The following is an 18,309-nucleotide window of genomic DNA, read 5'->3' as shown; positions in this document are numbered from 1 at the left end:
TTCTACACCTTGCTTTTTTTCTCTTAACAGTATGATAATTCTTAATTTCTTTAAAGCAGCTACATAATTTCTGTTTTATGGCTGTACTGTGATTCACTGAGTAAATTCTCTATTGAGGAATTTAAAGTTGTTTCTAATCTTGTTTTACAACTAGTTTACTAATAACCTTGAATATGTGTCATTGTGCAGATATACAAGTATATTTATAGTATAGAGTCATAAAAAGATAGTTGTTGATCAGATGGTTTGTGCATTTGTAGTTTTTTCTTTTTTTTGAGATGGAGTCTCGCTCTGTCGCCCAGGCTGTAGTGCAGCGGCATGATCTCGGCTCACTGCAAGCTCCGCCTCCTGGGTTCATGCCATTCTCCTGCCTTAGCCTGCCAAGTAGCTGGGACTACAGGTGCCCGCCACCATGCCCGGCTAATTTTCTTTTTGTATTTTTAGTAGAGAGGGGGTTTCACTGTGTTAGGATGATCTCGATCTCCTGACCTCGTGATCCACCCTCAGCCTCCCAAAGTGCTGTGATTAAAGGCGTGAGCCACCGAGCCCGGCCTATATTTTTCACAGGTATGGCCAAATTGCCTTCCATAGAGGTTGTACTGGTAGTTATAGTTCCATGATTTACATTTATATTTATAATTATATTTGTGTTAGAAAAATCAGATGATCTAACTGGAAAAAATTTTAAGTTAGATTTTAACCTCATAACATTAACAAAAATAAATTGCAGATGAATTAAAATTAAACATAACAAGACAAAAATAGAAGAAAATATAGAACAATATTTTTGTAATTGTGATAGTGTGACATAAACTGAAGAGCCATAGGAAAAGATTGATGCATTTGGTTACTTACACATTTTAAGCTTTGATTCTACTCAGAAAGCAACACAAGAAAAAAAAATAAGCTTTATTATAGACACACACACACACACACAGCATGAACAAAATTAAAAGTCAAGGACTTCCAGTTTCCCATCTGGCATGTAAGGAGGTTAGAAGGCACTACTCCATCCTAACAATGGCTAAAAAGCTCAACAAATCAGTTTTTGCCTTATATAGTTTGATGTTCTGTTAGACTCATACACACATTAAGGATTGTTATGTTGGGCTGGGCACAATGGCTTATGGCTGTAATCCCAGCACTTTGGGAGGCCGAGGCAGGCAGTTCTTCTGAGGTCAGGAGTTCAAGACCAGCCTGGCCAACATGCCGAAACTCTGTCTCTACTAAAAATATGAAAAATTAGCCAGGTGTGGTGGCATGTACCTGTAGTTCCAGCTAATTAGGAGGTTGAGGCAGAAGAATCGCTTGAACCCGGGAGGTGGAGGTTGCAGTGAGCCGAGATCACGCTATTGCACTCCAAGCTGGGCGACAAGAGTGAAATTCCGTCTCAAAAAAAAAAAAGGATTGTTATGTCTGCTTGGAGTATTAATCCCTTTATCATTATGTAATATCCTTCTTTATCCCCTCAAATTTTCCTTGCTTTGAAATCTGTTCTGTCTGAAATTAATACATCTACTCTTATTCTCTTTTGATTGGTGTTAGCATAGTATATCTTACCTTCAGAGGTAACCAGTTTACTAAATTTTGTGTTAATCACTTCCTTGGGTTTGGTTTGGTTTTAAGACGGAGTTTCACTGTTGTTGCTCAGGCTGGAGTGCAGGGATGCGATCTTGGCTCACTGCAACCTCCACTTCCCAGGTTCAAGCGATTCTTCTGCCTCAGCCTCTCAAGTAGCTGGGATTACAGGCTCCCACTACCATATTCCAGCTAATTTTTGTATTTTTAGTAGAGACAAGGTTTCACCAGGGGTTCAAGGCTCGTCTTGAACTCCTGACCTCAGGTAATCTACCCACATCGGCCTCCCAAAGTGCCCAGATTATAGGTATGAGCTGCTGCACCCGGCCTCCTTGGGGGTTTTTAATTGCATTCCCACATATGTATGAATTTCCAAACAACATATTATTTGGATTTGCCTTTTCTAAAAAAACTTTTATGTAATAAAAGTATGCTGTATATATCCTTTTGTAATATATTTTTCACTCAAATTTTTTTTCTTTTTCCATTTCTTTTTTTTTTTGGAAGACAGGGTCTCACTATGTTGCCCATTACATGTATAAAAGTTAGCCTACATCATTCATGCTCATAGAAATACAAACTGAAATACATTTATTTTTTCTACAATTTTAGATTTGGCAAAAACTGAAAGATTGATAAAATCCAACATTGTTAAGAATGTGGGGAAATGAGCGCTCAAATACAACTCTAGGTGGAAGACTAAATTGTCACAGTCATTCCAAAAGACTGTACATTATGGTGCTGTGTTCTGGGAGTAAGGAGAGTCACACTGAGTGAAGGGAGCTATGTTCTACCTTGCTTACTTAGGTTTTGTTGAAATATTATGAGCATGTTTAACATTTATAATAAAAAATGATAAAAGCATTTTTTAAAGAGTTAACAAAATTAAAATACTTCTACATTAAGAAATGAAGTTATTAGATGAATGTTCATCATTACTGTCCAATTTTATAAACTCATTTTAAAATTTTTTTTTATTGTTTAAAGATGAGAGCTCACTATGTTACCCAGGCTGACATCGAACTCCTGGGTTTAAGTGACACTGTAGCCTCAGCCTCCCAAGTAGCTGGGATTACAGGCAGGCACCACTGCACCTGGCTTCATTTTTATTTTTATAATGATGTTATATTTAATACATTAAAGATATAACTTATGGGGTCTCAAAAGTTGGAAATGAAAATCTTTATCATTGAACAAAATTCTATCAGTCTTGCCATTGAGTGAAACAACTTTATTTATGTTAAAACAGAGCTGCTAAAGAAAATGAGGAGGAGGCATCAGTGGACACCTCTCAGGTAATCTAGATTGATCTATTTATTGTTATCTTTTTCACCATCATCATAATGATAGGGCATATAAGGAATTATCTTTCTTCCTTCTACGGAAGGGTGCTTGTTAAATGATCTACTGCATATAAATAGGACCACCTGTTTCTTTGGCTCACCTTGTCATCTCATTCATTCATTCACTCATTCATTCATAAAAACAGATGCTTCCTGAGTGCCTGCCTTTTGCCAGACATTATTGCTAGGCAAGGAGAATCAGCCTTGAATAAAACAAATCCCAAACCTGTTCTCATGGAAATTAGAATCTACTGGGAAAGATAGACATTAAGTAAGTAATTACAAGCATGAGGAGTGTTACAAAATTGTGCTACAGAAGAATACAAGAGATCTGGCCAAGATGAGGGTCAAGAAAGACCTTCTGAGGGAAATAATGTTAAAGCTGAAACTGATGTGTTAGTATACACAAGTCAAAAAGTGGGGAAAAGAACATTCCAGGTAGAGGGAACTGCATATTCAAAGATCTGGAGGTAGGACGGAGCATATTCCATTTGAAGAAATGGAATATGTATGCAATATATATTTATTTTAGCTGGAGAAAGGAAAGCAAAGGGAAGGGTGGTATGTAACGAGGCTAGAGAGATAGGCAGGGCAGTGCTGTGGCAGATTTGTAATAATTCTTTTATCTAACAATTATTTGTTAAGTGCCTCCTATATCCCAGTCTCTTTTCATGGAATTGGTGAGACATCATTGAAAAATATAAGTCCCCCATTTATCATGGAGCTTACCTTCTTCCAAGCCATATTAACCTTTCTGAGTTTGTCATAAGAGCAAAGGAAAACTTTGGAACAGTTCTAAGTAGCAGAGGTGCATGGTCTTATTCTATTTTAAAAAGATTATTTTGCTGAATTGTGAAGAATGGACACTCCAGAAATCATCTCTCTCTTCATTCCCAGTCAGATGTATCTTCAAAAGAGCACTTTTCACAATATTGATTCTTCCTATCCGTGAGGATGGAATGTTTTATCATTTGTGTCCTCACTTGTTCCTTCTCCTTGAAGAGGCCCTTCACATCCCTTGTTAGCTGTATTCCTAGGTATTTTATTCCCTTTGTAGCAATTGTGAATGGGAGTTCATTCAGGATTTGACTGTCTGATTGTCTAGTGTGGATGTAAAGGCATGCTTGTGATTTTTGCACATTGATTTTGTATCCTCAGACTTCGCTGAAGTTGCTTATCAGTTTAAGGAGTTTTGGGGGCTGAGATGATGGTATTTTCTAAATATAAAATCATGTCGTCTACAAGCAGACAATTTGACTTCCTCTCTTCCTATTTGAATACTCTTTATTTCTTCCTCTTGCCTGATTGCCTTGGCCAGAACTTCCAATTACTATGTTGAATAGGAGTGGTGAGAGAGGGCATCCTTGTCCTGTGCCGGTTTTCAAAGGGAATGCTTCCAGCTTTTGCCCATTCAATATGATATTGGCTGTGGGTTTGTCATAAGTAACTCTTATTATTTTGAGATATATTCCATCAATATGTAGTTCATTGAGAGTTTTTAACATGAAGGATGTTGAATTTTATCAAAGGCCTTTTCTGCATCTGTTGAGATAATCATGTGATTTTTGTCTTTGGTTCTGTTTATGTGATGGATTATGTTTATTGATTTGCGTATGTTGAACCAGCCTTGCTCCAGAGATGAAGCTGACTTGATCACGTTGGATAAATTTTTTGATGTGCTGCTGGATTCGGTTTGCCAGTATTTTATTGAGGATTTTCACATTGATATTTATCAGGGATATTGGCCTGAAGTTTTCTTACTGCCCAAAATAATTTATAGAGTCAATGCTATTCCTATCAAACTACCATTGACATTCTTCACAGAATTAGAAACAACTATCTTAAATTTCGTATGGAATCAAAGAAGATCCCATATAGCCAAGACAATCCTAAGCAAAAAGAACAAATCTGGAGCCATCACATTACCTGACTTCAGACTATACTACAAGGCTACAGTAAGCAAAACAGCATGGTACTGATACCAGAACACACATATAGACCAGTGGAACAGAACAGAGACCTCAGAAATAACCAAATAACACCACACATGCACAACCATTTGATCTTCGAGACACCTGACAAAAACAAGCAATGGGGAAAGGATCTCCTATTGAATAAATGGTGCTGGGAAAACTGACTAGCCATATGCAGAAAACTGAAACTGGATCCCTTCCATACACATTATACAAAAATTAACTCAAGATGAATTAAAGACTTAAATGTAAAACCCAAAACCATAAAAACCCTAGAAGAAAACCTAGACAATACCATTCAGGACATGGGCATGGGCAAAGACTTCATGATGAAAACGCCAAAAGCAAATGCAATAAAAACCAAAATTGACAAATGGGATCTAATTAAACTAAAGAGCTTCTGCACAGCAAAAGAAATGATCATCAGAGTAAACAGGCAACTTACAGAATGGGAGAAAATTTTTGCAATCTACCCATCTGACAAAGTGCTAATATCCAGAATTTACAAGGAACCTAAGCAAATTTACAAGAAAAAACAACCCCATCAAAACGTAGGCAAAGGATATGAACAGACACTTCTCAAAAGAAGACATTTACATGGCCAACAAACATATGAAAAAAAGCTCATCATCACTGATCATCAGAGAAATGCAAATCAAAACCACAATGAGATACCATCTCACACCAGTCAGAACGATGATTATTAAAAAGTCAAAAAACAATAGATGCTGGCGAGGCTCTGGAGAAATAGGAACGCTTTTACACTCTTGGTGGAAATGTAAATTAGTTCATTGTGGAAGACAGTATAGTGATTCCTCAAGGATCTAGAACCAGAAATACCATTTGACCCAGCAGTCCCATTACTGGGTATATACCCAAAGGAATATAAATCATTCTACTATAAAGACACATGCACATGTATGTTTATTGCAGCACTATTTACAATAGCAAAGACATGGAACCAACCCAAGTGCCCATCAATGATAGACTGGATAAAGAAAATGTGGGACTGGGTGTGTGGCTCATGCGTGTAATCCCAGCACTTTGGGAGGCCGAGGCAAGCGGATCACCTGAGGTTGGGAGTTCGAGACCAGCCTGATCAACATGGAGAAACCGTGTCTGTACTAAAAATACAAAATTAACTGGGCATGGTAGTGCACACCTGTAATCCCAGCCACTAGGGAGGCTGAAGCAGGAGAATCACATGAACCTGGGAGGTGGAGGTTGCCGTGAGCCAAGATTGCGCCATTGCACTCCAGCCTGGGCAACAAGAGCGAAACTCCATCTCAAAAAAAGAAAAAAAGAAAATGTGGTACGCTGGCAAGATGGCCACACAGCTCCGGTCTGCAGCTCCCAGCAAGATCAACGCAGAAGGCAGATGATCTCTGAATATCCAACTGAAGTGTCCGACTCATCTCATTGGGACTGGTTAGAGAGTGGGTGCAGCCCACGGAGGGTGAGCCGAAGCAGGGTGGGGCATTGCCTCACCCGGGAAGCACAAGGGATCGGGAAACTCCCTCCCCTAGCCAAGAGAAACCATGAGAGACTGTGCTGTGAGAAATGGTGCATTCTGGCCCAGATACTACACTTTTCCCATTGTCTTGGTAACCCACAGACCAGGAGATTCCCTCAGGTGCCTACACCACCAGGGCCCTGGTTTTTAAGCACAAAACTGGGTGGCTGTTTGGGCAGACACCAAGCTAGCTGCATGGTTTGTTTTAAATACCCCAGTATCGCCTGGAACACCAGCGAGACAGAACTGTTCACTCCCCTGGAAAGGGGGCTGAAGTCAGGGAGCCAAGTGGTCTAGCTCAGCAGATCCCAATGCCACGGAACCCAGCAAATTAAGATCCACTAACTTGAAATTCTCACTGCCAGCACAGCAGTCTGAAGTTGACCTGGGACACTCAAGCTTGGTGGGACAAGTGGCGTCCGCCATTACTGAGGCTTTAGTAGGCAGTTTTCCCCTCACAGTCTAAACAGAGCCATCTGGAAGTTTGAACTGGGTGGAGCCCACTGCAGCTTCGCAAAGCTGCTGTAGCCAGACTGCCTTTCTAGATTCCTGCTGCCTGGGCAGGGCATCTCTGAAAGAAAGGCAGCAGCCCCAGTCAGGGGCTTATAGATAAAACTCCCATCTCTCTGGGACAGAGCATCTGGGGGGAAGGGGCAACTGTGGGTACAACTTCAGCAGACTTAAACATTTCTGCCTGCCAGCTCTGAAGAGATCAGTGGGTCTCCCAGCACAGCGCTCGAGCTCTGCTAAGGGACAGACTGCCTCCTCAAGTGGGTCCCTGACCCTCATGCCTCCTGACTGGGAGATACCTCCCAGCAAGGGTCAACAGACACCTCATACAGGAGAGCTCCGGCTGGCATGTTCCAGGAGCCTCTCTGGGATGAGGCTTCTAGAGGAAGGAACAGGCAGCAATCTTTGCTGTTCTGCAGCCTCTGCTGGTGATACCCAGTCAAACAGGGTCTGGTATGGACCTCCAGCAAACTCCAGCAGACCTGCAGCAGAGGGGCCTGACTGTTAGAAGGAAAACTAACAAACAGAAAGGAATAGTATCAACATCAACAAAAAGGACGTCCACACAAAAACCCCATCCAAAGGTCACCAACATCAAAGACCAAAGTAGATAAATCCGTGAAGGTGAGGAAAAACCAGCCCAAAAGGCTGAAAATTCCAAAAACCAGAATGCCTGTTCTCCTTCAAAAGATCACAGCTTACCAGTGAGGGAACAAAATTGGATGGCGAATGAGTTTAATGAATTGACAGAAGTAGGCTTCAGAAGTGGGGTAATAACAAACTCCTCCAAGCTAAAGGAGCATGTTCTAACCCAATGCAAGGAAGCTAAGAACCTTGAAAAAAGGTTAGAGGAATTGCTAACTAGAATAACCAGTTTAGAGAAGAGTGTAAATGACCTGATGGAGGTGAAAAACACAGCATGAGAACCTCATGAGGCATACACAAGTATCAATAGCCAAATTGATCAAGTGGAAGAAAAAATATCAGAGATTGAAGATCAACTTAATGGAATAACGAGTGAAGACAAGATTAGAGGGAAAAAAAATGAAAAGGAACGAACAAAGCCTCCAAGATACATGGGACTATGTGAAAAGGCCAAACCTACCTATGATTGGTATACCTGAAAGTGACAGGGAGAATGGAACCAAGTTGGAAAACACTCTTCAGGATATTATCCAGGAGAACTTCCCCAACATGGCAAGACAGACCAACATTCAAATTCAAGAAATACAGAGAACACCACAAAGATACTACTTGAGAAGAGCAACCCTAAGACACATAATCGTCAGACCAAGGTTGAAATGAAGGAAAAAATGTTAAGGGCAGCCATAGAGAAAGGTCGGGTTACCCACAAAGGGAAGCCCATCAGACTAACACCAGATCTCTCTGCAGAAGCCCTACAAGCCAGAAGAGAGTGGGGGCCAATATTCAACATTCTTAAAGAAAATAATTTTAATCCAGAAATTCATATCCAGCCAAACTAAGCTTCATAAGCAAAGGAGAAAGAAAATCCTTTACAGACAAGCAAATACTGAGAGATTTTGTTACCACCAGACCTGCCTTACAAGAGCTTCTGAAGGAAGCACTGAATATGGAAAGGAAAAACCAGTACTAGCCACTGCAAAAACATACCAAATTGTAAAGACCATCAACACAATGAAGAAACTGCATCAACTAATGGGCAAAATAACCAGCTAGTATCATAATGACAGGATCAAATTCACACATAACAATATTAACTGTAAATGTAGACAGGCTAAATCCCCCAATTAAAAGACACAGATGGGCAAATTGGATAAAGAGTTAAGACCCATTGGTATGCTATATTCAGGAGACCCATCTCACGTGCAGAGACACACATAGGCTGAAAATAAAGGGAGGAAGGAATATTTACCAAGCAAATGGAAAGCAAAAAATAAATAAGAAAGCAGAGGTTGCAATCTTAGTCTCTGATAAAACAGACTTTAAACCAACGAAGATTGAAAGAAACACAAAAGAGCATTACATAATGGTGAAGGGATCAATGCAACAAGAAGAGCTAACTATCCTAAATATATATGCACCCAATACAGGAGTACCCAGATTCATAAAGCAAGTTCTTAGAGACCTACAAAGAGACTTAGACTCCCACAAAATAGTAGTGGGAGACTATAACACCCCATTGTCAATATTAGATTAACAAGACAGAAAATTAACAAGGATACTCAGGACTTGAACCCAACGCTGCAGCAAGTGGACCTAATAAACATCTACAGAACTCTCCACCCCAAATCAGTAGAATGTACATTCTTCTCAGCACCACATCGCACTTACTCTAAAATTGACTACATAATTGGAAGTAAAATACTCCTCAGCAAATGGAAAATAATGGAAATCATAACAAACAGTCTCTTAGAGCACAGTGCAATCAAATTAGAACTCAGGATTAAGAAACTCACTCAAAACTGCACAACTACATGGAAGCTGAACAACCTGCTCCTGAATGACTACTGGGTAAATGACAAAATGAAGGCAGAAATAAATAAGTTCTTTGAAACCAATGAGAACAAAAACACAATGTACCAGAATCTCTGGGACACAGCCAAAGCAGTGTTTGGAGGGAAATTTATAGCACTAAATGCCCATGGGAGAAAGCAGGAAAGATCTAAAAATCGACACCCTAACATGACAATTAAAATAACTGGAGAAGCAAGAGTATACAAATTCAAAAGCTACCAGAAGACAAGAGATAACTAAGATCAGAGCAGAACTGAAGGAGATAGAGACATGAAAAACCCTTCAAAAAATCAATGAATCCAGAAGCTGGTTTTTTGAAAAGATTAACAGAATAGATAGACTGCTAGCCAGAATAATAAAGAATAAAAGAGAGAAGAATCAAATAGACATAATAAAAAATGATAAAGGGGATATCACCACTGATCCCACAGAAATACAAAATACCATCAGAGGATACTATAAACATATCTATGCAAATAAACTAGAAAAACTAGAAGAAATCAATAAATTCCTGGACACATACACCCTCCCAAGACTAAACCAGGAAGAAGTTGAATCCCTGAGTAGAACAATAACAAGTTCTGAAATTGAGGCAGTAATTAATAGTCTACCAACCAAAAAAAGCACAGGACCAGACGGATTCACAGCTGAATTCTACCAGAGATACAAAGAGGAGCTGATACCATTCCTTCTGAAACTATTCCAAACAATAGAAAAAGAGAGAGACTCCTCCCTGACTCATTGTATGAGGCCAGCATCATCCTCATACCCATACCTGGCAGACACACAACAAAACAAGAAAATTTGAGGCCAGTATCCCTAATGAACGTTGATGAGAAAATCCTCAATAAAATACCGGCAAGCCGAATCCAGCAGCACGTCAAAAAGCTTATCCATCACGATCAAGTCGGCTTCATCCCTGGGATGCAAAGCTGGTTCAACCTATACAAATCAATAAACGTAATCCATCACATAAGCAGAACCAATGACAAAAACCACATGATTATCTTAATAGATCCAGAAAAGGCCTTCAATAAAATTCAACACCCCTTCATGCTAAAAACTCTTAATAAACTAGGTATTGACGGAATGTATCTCAAAATAATAAGAGCTATTTATGACAAACCCACAGCCAATATCATACTGAGTGGGCAAAAGCTGGAAGCATTCCCTTTGGAAGCATTCCCTTGGCACAAGACAAGGATACCCTTTCTCACCACTCCTATTCAACATAGTAATTGCAAGTTCTGGCCAGGGCAGTGAGGTAAGAGAAAGAAATAAAAAGTATTCAAATAGGAAGAGAGGAAGTCAAATTGTCTTCCACCAGGTCCTTAACTCTTCCTCCAAATCATGCAGATGGCATGATTTTATATTTAGAAAACCACATCATCTCAGCCCAAAATCTCCTTAAGCTGATAAGCAACTTCAGCAAAGTCTCAAGATATAAAATCAATGTGCAAAAATCACAAGCATTCCTATACACCAGTAATAGAGAGTCAAATCATAAGCAAACTCCCATTCACAGTTGCTACAAAGATAATAAAACACCTAGGAATACAACTTACAAGGGATGTGAAGGACCTCTTCAAGGAGAACTACAAACCACTGCTCAAAGAAATGAAAGAGGACACAAACAAATGGAAGAACATTCCATGCTCATGGATAGTAAGAATCAATATTGTGAAAATGGCCATACTGCCCAAAGTAATTTATAGATTCAATGCTATCCCCATCAAGCTACCATTGACTTTCTTCACAGAATTAGAAAAAACTACTTTAAATGTCACATGGAACCAAAAAAGAGTCCATATAGCCAAGACAATCCTAAGCAGAAAGAACAAAGCTGGAGGTATCACGCTACCTGACTTCAAATTATACTACAAGGATACAGTAACCAAAACAGCATGGTACTGGTACCAAAACAGATGTGTGGGCCAATGGAACAGAACAGAGGCCTCAGAAATAATGCCACACATCTACAACCATCTAATCTTTGACAACCTGACAAAAGCAATGGGGAAAGGATTCTCTAATAAATGGTGTTGGGAAAACTGACTAGCCATATGCAGAAAACTGAAACTGGACCCCTTCCTTACACCTTATACAAAAATTAACACAAGATGAATTAAAGACTTAAACATAAGATCTAAAACCATAAAAACCCTAGAAGAAAACCTGGGCAATACCATTCAGGACATAGGCATGGGCAAAGACTTCATGACTAAAACATCAAAAGCAATAGCAACAAAAGCCAAAATTGACAGATGGGATCTAATTAAACTAAAGAGCTTCTGCACAGCAAAAGAAACTATCATCAGAGTAAACATGTAACCTACAGAATGGGAGAAAATTTTTGTAATCCATCCATCTGACAAAGGGCTAATATCCAGAATCTATAAGGAGCTTAAACAAATTTACAGGAAAAAAACAACCCCATCAAAAAATGGACAAAGGTTCTGAATCGACACTTCTCAAAAGAAGACATTTATGTGGCCAACAAACATAAAAAAAAGCTCATCATCACTGGTCATTACAGAAATGCAAATCAAAACCACAATGAGTACCATCTCACACCAGTTAGAATGGTGATCATTAAAAAATCAGGAAACAACAGATCCTGGAGAGGATGTGGAGAAATAGGAATGCTTTTACACTGTTGGTGGGAGTGTAAATTAGTTCAACCATTGTGGAAGACTGTGGTGATTCCTCAAGGATCTAGAACCAGAAATACCATCGGACCCAGCCATCCCATTACTGGGGATATTCCTCAAGAATTATAAATCATTCTATAAAGACACATTCACACATATGTTTATTGCAGCACTGTTCACATTAGCAAAGACTTGGAACCAACTCAAATGCCTATCAGTGATAGACGGGATAAAGAAAATATGGCACATATATACTACGGAATACTGTGCAGCCATAAAAAAAGGATGAGTTCATGTCCTTTGCAGGGACATGGATGAAGCTAGAAACCATTATTCTCAGCAAACTAACAGAGGAATAGAAAACCAAACGCCACATGTTCTCACTCATAAGTAGGAGTCGAACAGTGAGAACACATGGACACAGGGAGAGGAACATCACACACCAGGGCCTGTTGCTGGGTGGGGGCCTAGGGGAGAGAGAGCATTAGGAGTAATACCTAATGTAGATGATGGGTTGATGGGTGTAGCAAACCACCATGGCACGTGTATACCTATGTAACCTGCGCATTCTGTACATGTATCCCAGAACTTAAAGTATAATAAAATAAACCAATAATAAAAATCAACATAAAAGTAACAAAATCCACTGTTCAGAGATTTAAAAAGAAAAGAAAATGTGGTACATATACACCATGGAGTACTATGCAGCTATAAAAAGGAATGGAATTATGTACTTTGCAGGGACCTGGATGAAGCTGGAAGCCATCATCCTCAGCAGACTAGCACAGAGACAGAAAAACAAACACTGCATGTTCTCACTCGTAAGTGGGAGTTGCAATGAGAACACATGGATATGGGAAGGGGAACATCACACACCAGGGCCTGTTGTGGGCTGGAGGGTGAGGGGAAGGAACTTAGAGGATGGGTCAATAGGTGCAGCAAACCACCATGGCACTTGTATACCTGTGTAACAAACCTGCACGTTCTGCACATGTATCCCCCCACTTTTTTTTAAGAAGAAATAAAAACAAAAAAAAGAGCCCTGACAGTAGATAGATTAGGTAGTGGTTTTGAGTCACAGACCCCTTTGCAAGAATCTGATGGAAACTATGAACTGTCTCTGTAGAAAAATTAAAATTGTTCATATTGTTTGAGGGAGTTAATGGACTCTAAAGCCCATCCAGGGACCCCAGAATAGTAGCCCCTGTATTATGCATTCAGGTGTTTTGGTTTTTTTTAACATACAGCTGGCTAGATATGGTGGCTCACGCCTGTAATCCCAACAGTTTGGGAGGCCAAGGAGGGAGGATTGCTTGAGCCCAGGAGTTCAAGACCAGTCTGGGCAACATAGTGAGACTTGTCTCTATAAAAAATAAAAATAAATTAACCAGGCATGGTGACATGTGCCTGTAGTCTCAGCTACTCTCAGCTTCCGCTGAGGCGGAAGAATTACTTAAGCCCAGGAGGTCAAGGCTGCAGTGATTGTGCCACTGCACTCCAGCTTGGCTGACAGAGCAAGACCCTGTCAAAAAAAAAAAAAAAACAGGCTTGCTTTACAGAAGCTTTAATTATGAACCTAGAAATGGACAAAGAGTCATTTAAAGAAATATGCATTTCACACATACACAATTTTTTAAAGTTTTTTATTCTAGGGAAAAGAAGACTTTTATAAGGCTGAGAAAGTTTATACCTTTGCTTCAAAAGATTATGGACCTGAGCAGTCATTGCCATCCCAGTTGACTCGACTTCTCAAACTAGCACAAGAATGTAGCCAGTAGTTTGGCTGATTGATTGAAGCAGGGGGGTAAAGTGCCCATCTCAGCAAAAACAAATCTCTGCATAGGATCTCTTAAAACAGACCTAAGTTATTTGGTTCTAAATGTTTTGCCTCACATATTTACAAGAAAAAAAATTTTTTAATTCTTACATATTAAAGACTGCACTTTTCAAAGCACTTTTACATTTTGGTTCCTGTAAAGATATTCATGTCAAGAGTTACGGCAGTTCCTCAAAGAATTAAACATAGAATCACAATATGATCCAGCAATTCCACTTCTGGGTCTATACCCAGAAGTGAAGACAGGGACTCAAACAGATATTTATATGCTCATGTTCATAGCAGCATTATTCACAATAGCCAAAAGGTGGAGGCAACCGAAGTGTGTCCATTGATGGATGAATGCCCAAACAAAATGTGATAAATACATGCAATGGAATATTATTTAGTCTTAAAAAGGAAGGAAATTCTGATACATACTGCAACAATGGATGAAACCTGAAGTTGTTATCCTAAGTGAAATAAGCCAGTTACAAAAGGACAAATTATATATCATTCTACTTGTAGGAGGTACCTAGAGTAGTCAAATTCATAAAGACAGAAAGTAGAATGGTGGCTGCCAGGGACTGACGGGGGGGAAACGGGGTGTTGCTCTTTAATGGTCAAGGAGGTTCAGTTTGGGACAATGAAAAAGTTCTGCAGATGGGCAGTGCTCAGGGGTTTCCACAGAGACTCCCTCCACACCCCTGGGCACTGCCCAGGAAAAAAAAGATGTTCTGGAGGCTGGCCATGGTGGCTCACACCTGTAATTCCAGCACTTTGGGAGGCCAAGGCGAGTGGATCACGAGGTCAGGAGATCAAGACCATCCTTGCCAACATGGTGAAACCCTGTCTCTACTAAAAATACAAAAATTAGCTGGGCGTGGTGATGCACGCCTGTAATCCCAGCTACTTGGGTGCCTGAGGCAGGAGAATCGCTTGAACCCGGGAGTTGGAGGTTGCAGTGAGCCGAGATCACACCACTGCATTTCAGCCTGGCAACAGAGCGAGACTCCGTCTCAAAAAAAAAAAAAAAAAAAAATTCTGGAGATGGATGGTGACAGTGTTACTGAGCAAAGGGGCTTGCTGCCTGATGCACTAGAAACCAATACTATGACACCAGGTCTTTGAGAACAGAAAAGGTTTTTATTTTAGATTGACCAACAAGGAGATAGGAGTCCAGCTCAAATTTGTCTCTGTGCTGGCCTTAAGGCAGTAATTTATTAGAAAGTTTTAGGGAGTAGATTCTGGGATTATATTATAGCAGGTGGTTGGTGGAAGGAAAAGGAAGTCTGAAGAGTCGTCGGGCATGTGCAGTTATCTCTTCATGCTTCCTCATAGGTTGCCTGTGCAAATTCAGAGGGAATTAGTATGAAATATGTGGTGGCAGTTCAGGCTATGTTGCCAGCAGGCTTGTTCTGCAGACTCTAATTGGCCATATTGGTTCCAACTGATTTCAGCCAGTTTTTTAATCTCACAAGCAGAAGGTTTTAGCATTTCAGCAACTTGTTTTTTTTTTTCTTATCTGCCATCTTATAAGCTCAAGAATTTCTGTTAATCACTGGCTTATTTAACTCTTTGGGGTACAGTTTCAATAGTTGCACAGCAATGTGAATGTACTTAAAGCCACTGAACCTGAACTTTATACTTAAAAGTAGTTGAAATGGTAAATTTTATGTTGTGTATATTTTACCACAATAAAAAATATATAGTCATGTCAGCTGTGACTCATAAAGATGGTTATTGACATGTATATAGAACACAGATTTGATTTGTTAAGTGTACTGACATCACAGTGTTCTTCTAAAAGATGAACTCACTTTCTCAGTCTTTTAGGAAAAAAATCCAAATAAAATGTGCTATTGTGGTGAACACATTTGTTACAATTTGTAAACTCACTTTGCTCCCTTTTTTGTACCAGCAGGAAAATCAAGAGGATCTGGGCCTGTGGGAAGAGAAATTTGGAAAATTTGTGGATATCAAAGCTAATGGTAAAATTGAAACTGGTATAGTATTAAAACAGATCATTCCAAAAATGGCTGCATGATTCTATCTAAAAGCCCCTTGATCTCTGGCACCTAAAACAGGTGACTTTAACAGAAGAACAGAAATCTCAGATCAGATTCGCCATCCTTCAATAATGCATTGCAACAGAGAAATAGCAATTATATGCCTTTTGTGGGAAGTGTAAAAGAAATATAGGCCACATGGAGCTTATGGTCGCGTGGAAGGGCCTAGGTCAGCACACTGCTTGCACTGTTCATTAGATAAGACAGCTACAAATTCCACATTCAATTTTTATGAGAGTCAAGTGATGAGAAACCCAAGTTCTAGAGCCCCTCAGTTGCAACATTTCAAGCCAATGGTTCTCAACCTTTTCCAGGCCCATCATTCGCATGAGTATCACATTCCCATCTGTTACATTTCTTACCAGGCTTAGTGATGGAATTGGGATAGGGGGGCAAGTTTGTCTCTTTAGGAGGTGTCTTTCAGGTACTAGGGACTTATGCAGTCAGAAAAGTACTCATTTTCCTCTTTCCTCCTCCCTACTCTGTAGAATAACAAACCCTTTCTAACACCTTTAAAATTCCCATTCTAGCCGTTATTATCCACAACATAGTATAATGATCAGGGCTGACAGAATGCCCCAAATTAAAAGTGGGGGCATGGGTTCTCAGGCCTTCCTTTCTATAACATCATAATCTTTTAATCTTTTTGTTTGTTTGAGCCAGGTTCTCACTCTGTCACCCAGGCTGGAGTGCAGTGGCGTGATCATGGCTTACTGCACCCTTGAACTCCTGGCCTCAAGTGATGCACCTGCCTCAGCCTCCCAAAGTGCTGGGATTACAGGAGTAAGCCACCATACCCGTCCATGTCATAATATTTTTTATCTTCTCTGTAGCATCTCTTTTCCACAGGCTCCTACAAATAAGGACCATTTGATGTCAAATACTTTAACCTAGCATAAAGTCCACGTTATACCTCCTAGTCATTTACATTTTCCCCGTAGCTCTAAAATGATTGCTAAATAAAGGACTTTGTCTTTGGTTAAAGGAAGTTTATATAATCACAATCACAGAGGAGGAATATTTTGAGGAACCAGTTATGGCCCTCCTGGTGCCCTTGACGTTTGCATTCTCTATAGGCAGTCACAGATGAGGCTGGCAGTGAGAATGAGTGACCAGGCACAAGACATTCAGTCATTTCATCTAGTGAAGACTGAAAATGCGCAATATCCTTTGCTTCCTAAAGCAAACAAATATGTGATAAGGAAAATTTCGATTAGGAAAAAACTCTAAAACTTTGTTATCATGTTTTATAGAGAGAAAAGAGATTTACTGGAAAGAGGAAACAGAGAGCTTCATCACACAGCTAAGGCAACAGAACTAATACATGACTAGAACTTTGAGTTAAACATTTTTGTATCCCCACAACACCTGAATATAATATCTCACAGAGGGTCAGTACACAGCATTTGCTGATTGATCTAGCTGAGCCCAGGTCTCTCAGCCTCTAGTCTAGTCATCTCTCTGCACTCAAAATTAACTGAATCTCCTTACGTGAGTGTCCTTTCAAAAACAAAACTTGGTGTCCTGGTTTCTACAGGTCCTTCTTCCATTGGTTTGGATTTCTCCTTGCATGGATTTGAGCATCTCTATGGGATCCCACAACATGCAGAATCACACCAACTTAAAAACACTGGGTAAGTGAAAACAAGAATTCTTATGGGAGGCTCTGGTTTCTGTATTGAGATGATTTGAAAACATTTGTTAGCTGTCTGAGCCAGTGCTAATACGTGCCAGGCCTTTTCCTCCTTTATATTGCTTGTGGATATTTAAGAACCCTCCTTGAATGATCACTCAGAGCAGTGGTTTTCCTTTTTTTTTGAGACGGAGTCTTGCTCTGTTGGCCAGGCTGGAGTGCAGTGGCACGATCTTGGCTCACTTCAACCTCCACCGCCTGGGTTCAAGCAATTCTCCTGCCTCAGCCTCCTGAGTAGCTAGGACTACAGGTACCTGTCACCACGCCTGGCTAATTTATTTTGTATTTTTAGTAGAGGTGGGGTTTCACCATATTGGCCAGTCTGGTCTCGAACTCCCGACCTTGTGATTCGCCCACCTTGGCCTCCCAAAGTGCTGGTATTACAGCTGTGAGCCACCGTGCCTGGCCGGTTTTCCATTTTTATTTATTTTTTCTATGGTAAAATTAGATAACTGTAAAAACTATAGTACTGAACCTAGAAATACAGAAGAAGTAAAATTATGGAGCTGCTGTGATCAGAGTAGAGGGAAGATCTTTATCCCCAGGTTTCACTTCTACCTCTCAAGGCCTTTTGTGGAACCCTAGGAGAACATATTGTGAAAAATCACTGACCCAGAAAAAGTCTTTTACCAAAATGGGAGAGTGAGCCAGAGAATGGAATAATGTG

General features: G+C 40.0%; 1 protein-coding gene across 16 annotated transcripts in view; it reads left to right on the top strand.

The window, feature by feature from the left end:
- The window catches only part of GANC (glucosidase alpha, neutral C), a 108,326-nt gene that overhangs the window by 28,365 nt on the left and 61,652 nt on the right, over window positions 1-18,309 (top strand). For 9 of the 16 annotated variants that reach the window (XR_004185187.1, XM_021940463.1, XM_021940465.1 and 6 more), the window contains 3 exons: window positions 2,828-2,873; window positions 15,802-15,871; window positions 17,487-17,583. Coding sequence is in view for 15 of the 16 variants with exons in the window: in XM_021940463.1 (XP_021796155.1) it covers window positions 2,828-2,873; window positions 15,802-15,871; window positions 17,487-17,583 (213 nt within the window). In the remaining variant the exon portion in view is untranslated. The remainder of the gene's footprint in view (window positions 1-2,827; window positions 2,874-15,801; window positions 15,872-17,486; window positions 17,584-18,309) is intronic. The other 7 variants (XM_021940475.1, XM_021940473.1, XM_021940471.1 and 4 more) reach the window with 1 other exon arrangement.

Source organism: Papio anubis, chromosome 7, assembly GCF_008728515.1.
Source record: "Papio anubis isolate 15944 chromosome 7, Panubis1.0, whole genome shotgun sequence".
NCBI lineage: Eukaryota > Metazoa > Chordata > Mammalia > Primates > Cercopithecidae > Papio > Papio anubis.
Note: the sequence above shows the minus strand (reverse complement) of the source record. Positions and strands in the feature narration are given on the sequence as shown.